This window comes from Littorina saxatilis, linkage group LG17 (genome assembly GCF_037325665.1).
Source record: "Littorina saxatilis isolate snail1 linkage group LG17, US_GU_Lsax_2.0, whole genome shotgun sequence".
NCBI classification, from domain to species: Eukaryota; Metazoa; Mollusca; class Gastropoda; order Littorinimorpha; family Littorinidae; genus Littorina; species Littorina saxatilis.
This window is the reverse complement of record NC_090261.1, coordinates 56,541,658-56,555,586: the sequence shown is the minus strand read 5'-3', so window position 1 is coordinate 56,555,586 and position 13,929 is coordinate 56,541,658. Positions and strand designations below refer to the sequence as shown.

Sequence of the window (13,929 nt, the reverse complement as noted above, 5' to 3'; positions counted from 1 at the left end):
AGAGAGAGAGAGAGAGAGAGAGAGAGAGAGAGAGAGAGAGAGAGAGAGAGAGAGAGAGAGAGAGAGAGAGAACAAGAACAAGAACAAGAACAAGAACAATTCTTTATTTTACGAGGGTAATAGAGTAAGCAGTGATCTGCTTTTTTACATCTGGCCCTCGCCCTAAAGAGGGACTAGTCTAAAATTGCTAAAGAATAAGCAAGTAAAGAAAACAAACTACTGCTACATGATTATAATAGAAATGAAAGTAAGAACATATCATCAATTTACATACAATACATTGCTTAAATGAAAAATGTAAGTTCATTTGACATGAGTTAAGAATCATAGAGTAGATTGCACTGACGCAACAACGTTGTAAGTGCCATGCCCATTGACATACACTGCATTCGAAAGAATCAGTGTATATAAAAATAATAATACATTGTTAAAAAGCACCGGTTGTTGGTTTTAACAACCATTCTAGCGACAACAGATGTTTATTTATACTTCATGAGATAAGACGTATATCTGGTCTTAAAAACGTTTGTGCTGCTAGTTTGCCGTAGGATTGTCGGAAGAGTGTTCCAGAGACTGCTACCTGAATAGACTAAACTAGATTTGAATAGGTCAATCCTAGGCAGAGGCATGTTCAGTCTCATCAATTGGCGTGAAGTTTTTAACGTGAATTTGGAAAATATGGATTGAGGTACACATCCATGAATAATTGTATGCATAAGGGTACCTTTATTATAACTTAGCCTTGCCTTCAGAGGAAGAATGCCTAAGTTCATGTAGTCTAACTCAGATAGGGTTGTTTTCTTTAATAAGACTACTTTAAGCGCTCGTTTATGTAATCTAATTAGTGGTTTGAATGAATTTTCACTTGCCGAGTCCCACAAGGTAGACGCGTAGTCAATAACAGACTGAATATGAGCATTAAAGAATAATTTCCTGGCTTCCAAATTCAGAAAGTGCTTGATTCTAGATAATAGATCTATAGACCTTCTTGGACACTTGTTTAGAAAGTTGTTCTATGTGATGTGACCAAGACAGGTTATTATCGATGGTCACTCCCAAAACTTTATGATGGTCGACTTTTTGAACAAGTTTTATCATTAACCGTTAGATCGTGAAATGTTGAGGTTATGTTCTGGCGTTTTTATCATGGATTTGTTTTTGGCGGGTTAAGGGACATGTGATTTAGCTCAGTCCATTCACTCAAATGGTTTACATTTTCTTGCAGTGATTCTGATAAACGACTTAAATTTGTGTTACTAGAATGTATGGTAGTTTCATCTGCAAAAAGTTCACACAAATTCTCAATGTGAAGGGGACGGTCATTTATGTATATATAGAGAAGAGGAGAGGGCCTAAGAGAGAGAGAGAGAGAGAGAGAGAGAGAGAGAGAGAGAGAGAGAGAGAGAGAGAGAGAGAGAGAGAGAGAGAGAGAGAGAGAGAGAAGATTTTTTGTATGAGGGTAATGATACAAGCAATAAATGCTTTTTGGCTCACGTAAGTGTAGCCTATGCGATCGTAACTTTGTCTGTGCGTTTGTGTGTTTGTGCGTGTGTATGTCTGTGGTAGAAACTTTAACATTTCGTCATTTGAAGACGTCACATTATGGCGTAAGAGGGTTAGACGTCACGCGAAAGAATTACTGAAAGTCTCGGTTTTGAGCGGGCCGAGACTAGTTGGAAGGCAAGAGTTATCTTTTTCTTTTCATGTCTTGGCGTCTCAAATCTTATTAGTCAGAAAGCGCATGCACGTAGTCTCGACCAGCGCGTGGTGTGCTTCTTTCTGAGTACTTTACGTCACAAATTGTACTTTACGTACTTGATGATGACGTAAGTTAATTGTATGTGTTCTATTTCGTTGACTGAGCACGGCCGGGACCAGTTGGCGTGAGCGCTGGGATTTCGAGTTTCATTCGACATGTCAATGCATCGCAGTATGAAATAATACAGGTAGGAGGTTAGTTCTTGTACTTTGGGTCAACCAAAGTCGATAAATGCATTCTTCACTATGGTATTGAGTCTGATTTCGTCGTCCATTTCAGTGAATCGAAAAGCACTCTTCTTGCAAAAAAAACCCAACTTCGTTGCGAGCTACGGCGAAGCTTCGCATGTAGTGGATATTTTTTTTATTTTTAGATACATTTGCAGTTGTTATTAAGCTCACAAATTTTGGCACAAGATAGACGAAAGGATGTTTAATAACTTTGCCTGATAAAATTTTGAAATTTTTGATGTTGGATATTTCCGTTTTGTCCGTCTGAAATCTGTGCATTTTTTGAAAAAGTCCCATGTATGTATGTATGTATGTCTGGTAGAAACTTTAACATTTGAAGACGTCACAACATTAATTTTGAAGACGTCACATTATGACGTAAGAGGGTTAGACGTCACGCGAATGAATTACTGAAAGTCTCGGGCATTGTTATTTTGAGCGGGCCGAGACTAGTTTTTTCTTCGAAATCGGCCATTCAGATCTAGATCTAGTGTCTCGCTTTCTTGCACAGTGTCACCTATGCCGCTTACTCTGTGTGTGTGTGTGTGTGTGTGTGTGACGAAGTGATTGAGTTTGTGTTACTGTTTGTCGATTTCTTTCGTGAGCCTTGAAGGCTTCGCCTCTTGTTTTCCTTTTTTCTTTCTTTTTTTTTAGAGAGAGAGAGAGAGATCAAACAAGAAACATGTTTGCTATCTAATCCTTAGGCCGGAATCAACGTAAAACAACTTCCTAGGTGATCTTCACAACATAAAACAGCTCAGTTGTTTTAAAATGACACAGTTCTCGTGTGTAAGACCAAGACACAGGGACTAAAGTTTTCGATTTATGAACTGACTGCAACGTAAATTTTCAATATCACACCGCAAAAGATGTGCACCGGTCTCGCCACACAAATTTACACTTTTTTATGTGTTTTCCTTTTAGTTGACTAGAATATCAGTCTTGCCTAAACACGGAATTCTTCTTTTCCAAGTAAATGCAGTTGAAACGCGGCAAAGAACAATTTTCATTCTCAGAAATTTGTTTGAAAAATAAAAATCTTTTCTTTTAAAGCCTTGTGAACAAAACTCCCAGTCATTCCAATAACTGTTGTTAATGGTAACAATTATACAGGGCTGTTGCAAAATTTCTTTTTAACATTTATTTTATGCTACTACATCATACTGATGCACAGGTTTTCATTAAAAAGTGTTGCGCTCTCTTAAACAGCCAATACATGGTGGGCTTATTCCTTTGACAAATTTGTTGTACTTCTTGGACCGTAGCAACAATGTAACAGACCAGCACCAAAGAGCTGATACATGTGAGTCTTGACACCAGGAACGAAACAAACATTCAGCATTATACCTCTACCGTACACGCCCACACACCCCACAGCGGAGACCCAAATCCATCTGGATCTGGATCTGGATGTAGTACATTGCAGTAGCCAATAATGGCTGTCGTCGCAATGGGCGAGAGAGCGCAGCGTGACGGAGTTTAAAAACTTTCTATACATGCATGCCCTTCCAGGTTGGTGGTGTCAACTGCTGGAATTTGGGCAGTGTTTAAAAGCAGGATAAAAACACCTGGCGGTGCGCCTATGGTGGTGGGGCCCTGCCAACACCTGATGTAAATGTGTTGGCAGTTGCTGAATGTACCACGGAGTCTTGTAGGCGGTTCCATTCAGTCGGCGTCCTGACAAAAAAAGAGTTTCTATACGGTTCAGATCGGCTATCCGGAATTTTGAAGGGTCTCGAGTTGTTGTAGACTCGCTTCTCAACGGGGTTTTCTGATGTGCACCCGTAAAACTTTGTTGATATAATTTTCCGCTTGGTCTTATCTGCGGGGGTGAGGAAACTTTCTGGGGGTATAGCTGGTACTTGTCCTCCCGTTATTTTATATAGCATTGTCAGGCGGAGTTGTTTGCGCCGATCTGCAAGTGTGGGTAGGTTTAGTCGCTGTAGCATTGCTGTGATGCAGCCAGGTTCTCTGGATCTGTAGTCTTTGCAGATGAATCTGGCTGCCTTGTGCTGTACCTTCTCGATTTTGTCGATGTCCTGTTTTAGATAAGGGTCCCACACAACTGCCCCATACTCAAGGGTCGATCGGACAAGAGTGACGTACGCCATGCGTCTGCACTCTTGCGGGCAGTTGTGCAGGTTTCTTCGTAGGAATCCGAGGACGGACCCTGCCTTGTTGCAGATGTTGCATTTCTGTGAGGCATGTAGAAACAGCCTATCAGGAGATCTTTATTTCTCTCTAAGTGGATTTGGGTCAAAGCAGCATTGACAATGAGATAATGAATATTCAGACTAATTTTCCAACAAACTTATCTCCGCCAACGCAGAGCTCAGAAAGCAATTTACTGCTCCTGTTTTGCTAGGTATCCACCATTTATCACCGCTCTATTCTTCAGACCCGCGTCCTAGGAGGTCTGCATTCCATACTGTACTCAATGGCTGCACTAAAACACAAAGAGAGAGGGAAGGAGTGGGAGAGGGAGGAAGACTGGGAAGGAAGGAAGGAAGGACAGAAAGACAGGAAGGAAAGGAAGACATAGCTCAGGCTTCCTAAGAGACGTCTGAAATATTACATCCTGAATGAGATGAACTGTGTGAAGTATTCTCATTAGCCCACAAGTGGTCTAAACTTGTGCGGCCTCTCACAAGAGCAGCGAATGGAAGTGGGCAAAAATGTACCTTTGGGTAATGAGCCCTGCAAAGGCACAAACCACTTAAACTAAAGAAAGACATAAGGAAACCAGTGCACTTACAAAAACGTTTACATGTGAGTACATACAATATGAATGCACAAATACAGAAAGGAAAAGGCAGAAGTTTACAGCATGAAAAACTTGAATATTCCAACTGAACTTCTGAATAAACCACACACTCTTTTTATAATTGCTTCCTGCCTTCTTGAGCTTTGACCAGGAATAGTAAATGTTTAACTTTCAAACAATTTTAAGGCAAAGTTTGAAGACACAAAGAAAGCCAACATCCACCCAGGCCTCGCCTACGAAAGAAACAACATGCAGAAAAAAAATGTTATAAAAGCTGACATATAGTCCTATTTAATTAGTTTAATTACTTCCAGGGCGTTTCCCATCGTTGCGGGGATGTATAAATTAAGCTTCCTGCAAAGTTTTAGGTTTGAAGTCTTTACCAATTACGAGAAATAATTAATTCTTTATTGTTATGTTTAGCAACAGTTCTCCAGGACTTGGGCTATTTTTAGACTGTCAACACAGACAGTACAGCTTTGTCAATCCCCGCGTGAAGGAAATCGCTCACCTTCCACGTGCAAAACGTAGTGATATTGACACACCAGATTAGCGCGGTAGCGTATTGTGCTAAGCAGGAAAGCGCGCTTTTCTGTATTCTTGTTAACTTCGCAATTTCCGGAAAACATCCACTTTCACTTTGAGACTGTTCTGTTTACATTCGACACTATCAACACCACTTTGCAATACTGAAATAATTTGTTCTGTGTTCGAAAGCTACAGCCAATCGTTATTATATCCCCTTAGGTTCAGTTTTATAACATTATTGGCACATGTAAACAATATGAATCAATTAATGAACGCTACGTATATATGGCAGCCTTTAAGTATAGCACAGCACCTGTGTACAGTGGAATCCCCCTTTTAAGACCCCCGTCCCCCTCCTTAAAGATTTTCTCCATTTTAAGGCCCAGACTTTCTGTTAACAACCTCCGTAAATTTACCCCCATTTTAAGACTCCCTCCTTTTTAACTTTAAAGGCCTGATTTTCTCAGATTTTGGATGTCTTTAAATTGGAGTTCCACCGTACTATGAAATGCCATTAGTGATTGAACCAGCTGCAGAAAAAATGCCTGAACTTTTTACAAAATGTGCTACGTTAGGCAATCTCATATATTGATATACTAGATGAATACCCGCTTCGCCGGGTACCCGGCGGCCGGGTGAGTGGCGCACCTATACCCGGCTTGTACGCGATTGACACCACACAAAGGAAGGGAGATAAACGCGCAAAAACACTGGAGAAGATAAGGAAGAGTTACTGGGAATGGATGTACAGAAAAACCAAAATCGGTTCAGCGCTGTGCACTGAGAGCACGTGTTGAAAATTTTCATCGACCAGATTGTGTCCGGGGTCTACCTGAATATGCCCACCAAATTTGAAGCAGATCCATCGAGAACTTTGGCCGTGCATCGCAAAGTGACACAGACAGACAGACAGACACACACACAAGCCGTATATAGATATAGATAGATAGAAGTCTGCAAACAACTGCTTGATGTTACTGCTAGGTACTGGGGGCCATGCAAGCCTGTTCACCTATGGGGTTCAAATCCTACTTACTGTACTCCAGAAACAACACCTCAAGGCAACGCACGGTTTTCCTAATGGGAGTACATGTATGTACTTTCACTGACCAACTGTGAATAGAAGCTAATGTCTTCTCAGTGAATCAATTAAATTAATAGAAAAGATTGCAAATTGAGCGAGATAAAAGAAGATCAGAACTAACCAGAAGAAGAAAAAAAACCATCACACATGCCGGACATCCCTAATTTGATTTAATCTAGAAAAATAACACCCCCCATTTGTTACAACTTACATTCCAAGAATCAAACACAGATACGCATTCAACTTTAAAGGGTGTGTAATCATGTGATGCAATATAAAGTGTCAAATAAACACACACATACTCCAACCATAAACACGGAAGGATGACAGTACATGTACCTGGAAGTGAAACTGAAAAGGGGAGCACAAGGATTTCAACACTTGACAATTTAACTTAACTTTCCCCAGAAAGACAGCAGTAGAAAAGAGCAGCTCCGGGAGTGTAAGTGAGAGGTAGAGGGGGGGGGGGGGGGGGGAGAGAGAGAGAGAGTGGGGGCAGAGCGCAAGAAGAGGAGTGCCACTGTGTAAACTGTGCTACTGACACAGTCCACGAGACAGACACGTGAGGAATGTCGACAAGCCGCAGGGCTATTTAGGACAGACGACCACTGCAGACCAGACAGCACAGCCCCCCCCCCCCCCCCCTCTCCATGCCCATTGTGCAGGGATGTGTTGTCTGATCTCACACCCCACTGCCATTTAACTCCTTGTTGGCTCAGGAGTGAGCATTAGGTACAGCTAATTTGTACAGGCAGAGTGTGCGCCTGTGATTTACAAGCCTCCAGTACACTAAAAGCACTACACAGGCGGCTCTGTTGCGGCAAGAGTAAGAACTTGTGTAAATACATGTATGTCAGGACGGGACAGTAATTCAGCAGTAGTGTAACACTGAATACAATATACTGTAACACTGAAAACAATGTACTGTATGTAAAACTAAAAGTAAAAACACAAGTTAAGATTTTTCGGGTCCCCACTTTTAACTGAAATAAGTGAAAGTTTTCAAAGGAGTACAGGTATACCTTATGTTATTGTGAAGTAATCTTAGCTACACTAAATATAGTACACATGGATACAGCTTGTCATATCAAAGATACAAATTTTGATTAAAAAATGTGTTTAGTATAACTTTAATGAAATTAATCTGGGTTTGTAGCACACACAAGAGGGAACATCATGATCAACGGTCTGTCAGTGTTATTCATACCCTTTGAGAACTTTTTCCTACCAGTACCATTTTCTTTAGACTGAAATGATTCCAGCACAGGTACAACTACCAGTGAATGAAAAGTATCCATCATTTTGTTTGCATTTTAGAAAAGTCAACTTCCCATTCTCTCACAAAACATAGAAATGTCAGTGTACATGTACTACAAATTCATGAGAATTACCCACAAGGACATGGTCTAACCTCTGAAATGTTGTGATATGGAATGAGTAATACAGATTATGATGTCATCAGATGGGAAATTTACTACACCCCACACTTGACATTACTTTATCAGAATATGGCAAAATGTCAACAGTCATTGCATGTCATAGAAAACATCTTGACCTGCACATTTGTTCTCCTCCTTCTAACCAGTGAACATCACATAACATTCCCCTCTGGTAATTTTACCACAGACGCTCTATAGGTGTTTTTTTAAACCATGAGTCTAGAGGGGCACTCCAACATTCTCATTTTCTGCCAAGTGCCAAACACTTGTAAGACTAAGAATAAGAACCAAACACAAAGAAACTTAAAAAGCACAAACAAAGTAACACAACCACTAGACACAGTGTAATACTAATAGACCCACCATGCAACACCATGAAACACAATCTGATTACCCCAAGTCACAGTTTGGCATTTCTGCCCATGGCTTGTAATGGGAGAAGGACTGTGAGTGTGACCCTGAGTTAGAATCAGATATTTGGAATGCAAATTATGGCACTGCTATCTCATGAGGCAATCTCTTCACTTGTCTTTGCTAAGGGTAAAACCAGCAGAGCACATTGCAAACCTCTACCAACACCATGCATACAATCGCTTCACATAAACTATGACCAGCATACCAACCTAAGGGAATCTGTTGCCACTTTGTTTTCATTTGCAGTAGAGAGTACCAGTACCTATCAACACAAACCATAATTGAAAGATCTTTGTGAATGAGAGGATGGAAAGTATTCCTGGACAAATTAAAAGACTCAAACTTCAATGATTTACTTCTGCCATAAGTACTATCAGTATCAGTACACTATAATTCAAGCACATGCAATGTCAGGTTTACATGCAGATTGCACTTTTTGTACACATTTTACTAAAGGCAAGTCAGAGGACCCTATCTTTTTTATACCATAAAAATCAAAATCTTTAAAACAATGTACTTTTCGAGCCACTGATCTTCTCCCAACCCCATAACTGTTAACAAAATGCAAGTTAAAAAAATGTCAAATAAGCACACTACACAAGTTCCGAAGTATTTAAACTTGTCTTTTCTCTATTGCAAAGAGTAAGAATGTTATCTTTCTGTTTTACTCTGCAATTCTTCCAGCAGCTTGCTGGTCAGCTTAGAATATGTTGCTTTAGAAACTGCACTGAAAAGAATATGACTGAATTGCTCAAATCATGGTCTTTCACAGTGCAGGTCTTGCAGTCTTCATAAAGTGCAACATGGGTATTGGTACTCTACACTCCGTTGATCTTAAAACAGACCAAAACATTACCTGTCATATCATTTCAAAAATGAGGAAGTTGACTAATACATTATACTATAGAGTTTTCACAAGGATAATGTTACTATTTTAGACTCAAAATCAAACTGCCTGACCCAATCCCCACACCCCTGAAATAGCAGTCACACCTTTTTACCTTGAACAGACAGAAGAGTGATCAAAGTGGGTACAGTAATGACTAATTGAGTACACATTGCTCATTTCAACTATCATCTTCCAAATTAAATACACCAATAATTATTGCTGATCTATAGTTTAAATTCTTCTTTCAGCCGGGCACATACACTTTCACAGCACATATTCAAAGGCTTGTCGTTAACTGACAAAAAACGAATTCACCCACTTCATATTAGTTTTTATTACTCTAACATTATAGTACTTTAGTCTTTACTAGTTTGTAAGTTGTAACTTGTATACTTACATTCAAGGTGCTATATATGATATGTACTATGATTGTCCTACCTTTTAATAATATTCAATATGTAAAACCACAGTTAGAAGAGAGAACATATATCACTCTCAGCAAAAATAGTAGTGCATGTAGTAGTAGGGACTGGAATAAAATTCAAACCAATTTCCATAAGCCTTGCTGCTTTTTATAGTCACATCTCATTTTGTTATTTCAATATTCGCTTTCTCATTTTTAATCATCGTTCTTATACAGAGACTCAATAATAATGTTTTCTTTGTTGAGCAGATTCTTGAAGGTGGTACTATTTGGTGCAATTGTATTTCAGAGGGGTGCAATTAACTCTCTGAAAAATAACCCCAATGTTTTCTAATGGTCATTTCATTGACATTTGAATTAAACAAAAACCAAACAATTCCTGTGATGTATAACTATAATAATTGCTGTTTCTTGTTGCGAGCAGACAATAAAAACCTTGTCTGAGAGACTTAATTATAATTGTACTTAAATGATCACGATGTTCCTCTTCCATACTCATTTACATATCTCATGAACTTGCATTGCAATAAATTCATGCAGGTAATCTAGACTAGACGTGGAATACGTACAGAGTTAAAGCAAGTCACACGCGAGTTTCTCTGCGTTACCTCTTTGCTGTGCAGTCAAAAACAACAGCACGAAAAGGGGTTTCTGCGTTGAGCTTTACAGGCCGTGCTCACGGAACAATTTCAAAGGGTTCGCATGCCTGTCGCACTGAGGCGGCATGGTTTACTAATCCCAAAGAAATGTCGGCCCGACTCTAGGACAGGTGGCGGAGCTATCTTTGCGATTTTGCCTTGTTTGAAACTAAGTGTGTCAGTGCAACCATAATAACTGCAATAATACTAACATATGAATGCAATACGTACAAAAATCATCTTTATATTACACTGTATAGAATGCCTGCCGGACAGTGTTTATGCTTGACAGATCTGTTTAGGCTGCCCTTCCCACTCGTCAGTTTACACATCGCAGTAATTCTACTTGATCTAACCCCACTTTACGTTCAAGCCGAGCTTACAGACATTAAAATATACTAACCTTACTGCCACAGGAACAAAAATACGTTTCCAATCACCACTTCACAGATATCCCCCGTAAACAATGCAAACAGTAGTTTATTAGAGTCCAAATTCTTCACATTCCTCCCTTCTTTGTATCGTTGCCTGCTACATGCGTCTGAACATTTACTCGCCAACTAACAGAACCCGAACAGTCGCATGCACACTTAAAAACTGTGTGTTAATTATTTTGGGTAAAATTGCATTCTATTACATTATAATAATGTCTTGGCTTCTTAATTTCACTCGCTCTGAGCACAAACGAAGCAAGAATCAAAATTAATTGGAGAAAAGATAGGGTTAGAGATTACAAATGAGAACAGGTGGCGCTACATTCCTGACCTTTATATGAGGTCAACATGTGCGCTTCATCACCGCATGGAACGCAAACTAGCTTGTACACGTCAGTGCTAATGTGTTATTTGATGTGTTGCTGACGCTTGATTGCGACGGGCTGGTTGTTCTCAAGTCGCCGTAGAACCCTGTTTGACCCTTGGATAGGAATCCAGATACAAGGGCTTTGTTTTTGTAAGCTCTTGGCCTTTTTATGCCCGTTGGATCACCCGAGTGGTGTTGGCAGTGACCCAATTTTGTCACTTCCTCCACAACAAACCGAAAGTATTCAACCGTTATAGAACTGCTGTCTGATCGGAAACCGCTCCTCTTTTTACCCCCTCCCCCCCTCTCACCCGCCCCCTTTGTTGATGTTCTTGTCGTTTACTGTATTATTACAGTAATATTTGAGCAGGGGGGGCTTTTCTCTCCGTTCTGAAATAAATTTGTCCTGTAGCTGTGATGAGGCTTTGGAAATGGGTAAATCATTCATTATACCATAGATATCCCACTGACTGTATGTGATTGTAACATGCACTCCATAGTATAAAAGAAAATCATCAAAATAATTACTTGAAAATACCACATGCAATTCAGTAGGGCCTAGTTTATTGCATTACAATAACTATCCATATATTTCATAATGACTAAATATACATGTAGTGGGTAGGATTATTTTTGTAGGGAGATTATTTCTTCCACAGAAAAAAATGGAGATCAAAATACCCTGACAACTAACCGCCATTGTTTCATTGCATACAGGAGTGTCACTGTCAGGATCAGAAAATGGCCGCAAGAGCTGACTCTTCAGCTACTTTGCCTCTCCAGCACTTTCTCTCAAAGGATCCAAACCTGTTGAATGACACCATACATTTCAGGTAGGCTTGGTGTTTCTTCAGTACTGGCACAGGGATACATTTTGAATAGTCACTGTCAGTATTGGCGTTAACCGGTAATTACCAGTATTTTACCGGTTGAAACGAGAAATTACAGGAACAAAATTCGCTGCCGGTTTGACCTACCGGTTGTTTTTTAGAACTACCGGGGTGGTTTTTTTTGCTGGTAGAACAATAAAACCAGTACTCTGAGTTGGACTCTAACTGGTTCCAATGACCAGCCTACCGTTTTTTTCTGGACTGTTTACATCATAAAAGTTTGCGTACCGCACCATCACTGCACTGTATGTTATATGAAGTCTTATATCGCGCGCGTATCTCCAGACTTGGACTCAAGGCGCAGGGATCTATTTATGCCGTGTGAGATGGAATTTTTTACACAATACATCACGCGTTCACATCGACCAGCAGATCGCAGCCATTTCGGCGCATATCCTACTTTTCACGGCCTATTATTCCAAGTCACACGGGTATTTTGGTGGACATTTTTTATCTATGCCTATACAATTTTGCCAGGAAAGACCCTTTTGTCAATCGTGGGATCTTTAACGTGCACACCCCAATGTAGTGTACACAAAGGGACCTCGGTTTTTCGTCTCATCCGAAAGACTAGCACTTGAACCCACCACCTAGGTTAGGAAAGGGGGGAGAAAATTGCTAACGCCCTGACCCAGGGTCGAACTCGCTTCCGAGCGCAAGTGCGTTACCACTCGGCCACCCAGTCCTTATGTCCTGTGAATGCATGTGCTGATGGTTTAAATATTTATTAAATTACATGCTTTCACAATTACGCACCATAGGGATGGATCCATGTCAGCTACTTGTGTGTGTGTATGTTTAGCTCATGGTATTTTTGATTGATTGATCTGTTTAGTTTTTGGAAGGATTTAATTCAATAATTGGAGACCAATAGAGGTCTGATTTGATGTTTTGACAACTCTACTATTAGTTTGATTCAAACTGCAGGGCATGTGATGTTTTGCATCTTACGCGTCGACTTGAGACAGCTGCCAAGTCCGTGAGCCTGATTTCTTCTTCACTTGACTCTCAGGATGATGATGTGTGTGGTTTTGTGTCACAACTCGTCCACTGCTTTGTGGCCACTGGGGAAACCACCAGAGTTGCACGCGGTCTTGAAAGAGTGAGAATACTGATTGTCCTACTTTCTTCAGCAAATTCTGGCATTTTGAAAGAAATTTATATTTTGCATTTTATGTTTACATATCATTTTTAATGTTCCTGTTTGTAGAAATTAGCTAAATTAGACTGTGATATTGAGAATCACAGCCTGGCTATTCACTGTTTTGTTTTTGAGTCACTTGAGAAAAAGTGACTCTATGTAATCGGTCAGTGTTAGTCTGTCCGGCCGGCCGGCCGGCCGTCCGTAGACACCACCTTAACGTTGGACTTTTCTCGGAAACTATCAAAGCGATCAGGCTCATATTTTGTTTAGTCGTGACCTCCAATGACCTCTACACTTTAACGATGGTTTCGTTGACCTTTGACCTTTTTCAAGGTCACAGGTCAGCGTCAAAGGAAAAATTAGACATTTTATATCTTTGACAAAGTTCATCGGATGTGATTGAAACTTTGTAGGATTATTCTTTACATCAAAGTATTTACATCTGTAGCCTTTTACGAACGTTATCAGAAAAACAAGGGAGATAACTAGCCTTTTCTGTTCGGCAACACACAACTTAACGTTGGGCTTTTCTCGGAAACTATAAAAGTGACCGGGCTCAAATTTTATGTGAACGTGACTCATTGTGTTGTGAATAGCAATTTCTTCCTGTCCATCTGATGCCTCATATAATATTCAGAACTGCGAAAGTGACTCGATCGAGCGTTTGCTCTTCTTGTTACACTTTTCAGTTTGTGGTAAAAATGTGGGCTTTTATTTATAAACTAGATGAATACCCGCTTCGCCGGGTACGGCTGCGCCGGGAAGAAGTCGATCCGAATACCCGGCTGTGCCGGGGACCCGGCTATGCCGGGTGTACGCCGGCTTTGCCGGCGCACCGCACGGAGGAAGGGAGATAATCGCGGCTAAAAACACTGGAGAAGATAAGGAAGAGTTACTGGTAGTGGATCCAGACAAAAAAACCTAA

The 13,929-nt window shown here is 40.3% G+C and overlaps 2 protein-coding genes across 2 annotated transcripts in view; one reads left to right on the top strand and one right to left on the bottom strand.

Moving 5' to 3' along the window:
• LOC138951723 (uncharacterized) overlaps positions 1-10,704 on the bottom strand; it is a 35,479-nt gene extending 24,775 nt beyond the window's left edge. Inside the window, exon 1 of the mRNA XM_070323285.1 lies at positions 10,573-10,704. The gene's annotated coding sequence lies outside the window, so the exon portion shown is untranslated. The remainder of the gene's footprint in view (positions 1-10,572) is intronic.
• A 251-nt stretch (positions 10,705-10,955) lies between these two features.
• LOC138951717 (tRNA (32-2'-O)-methyltransferase regulator THADA-like) overlaps positions 10,956-13,929 on the top strand; it is a 64,536-nt gene continuing 61,562 nt past the window's right edge. The window contains exons 1-3 of the mRNA XM_070323280.1: positions 10,956-11,120; positions 11,688-11,803; positions 12,788-12,962. Of these exons, the coding sequence (XP_070179381.1) occupies positions 11,712-11,803; positions 12,788-12,962 (267 nt within the window). The 5' untranslated portion in view covers positions 10,956-11,120; positions 11,688-11,711. The remainder of the gene's footprint in view (positions 11,121-11,687; positions 11,804-12,787; positions 12,963-13,929) is intronic.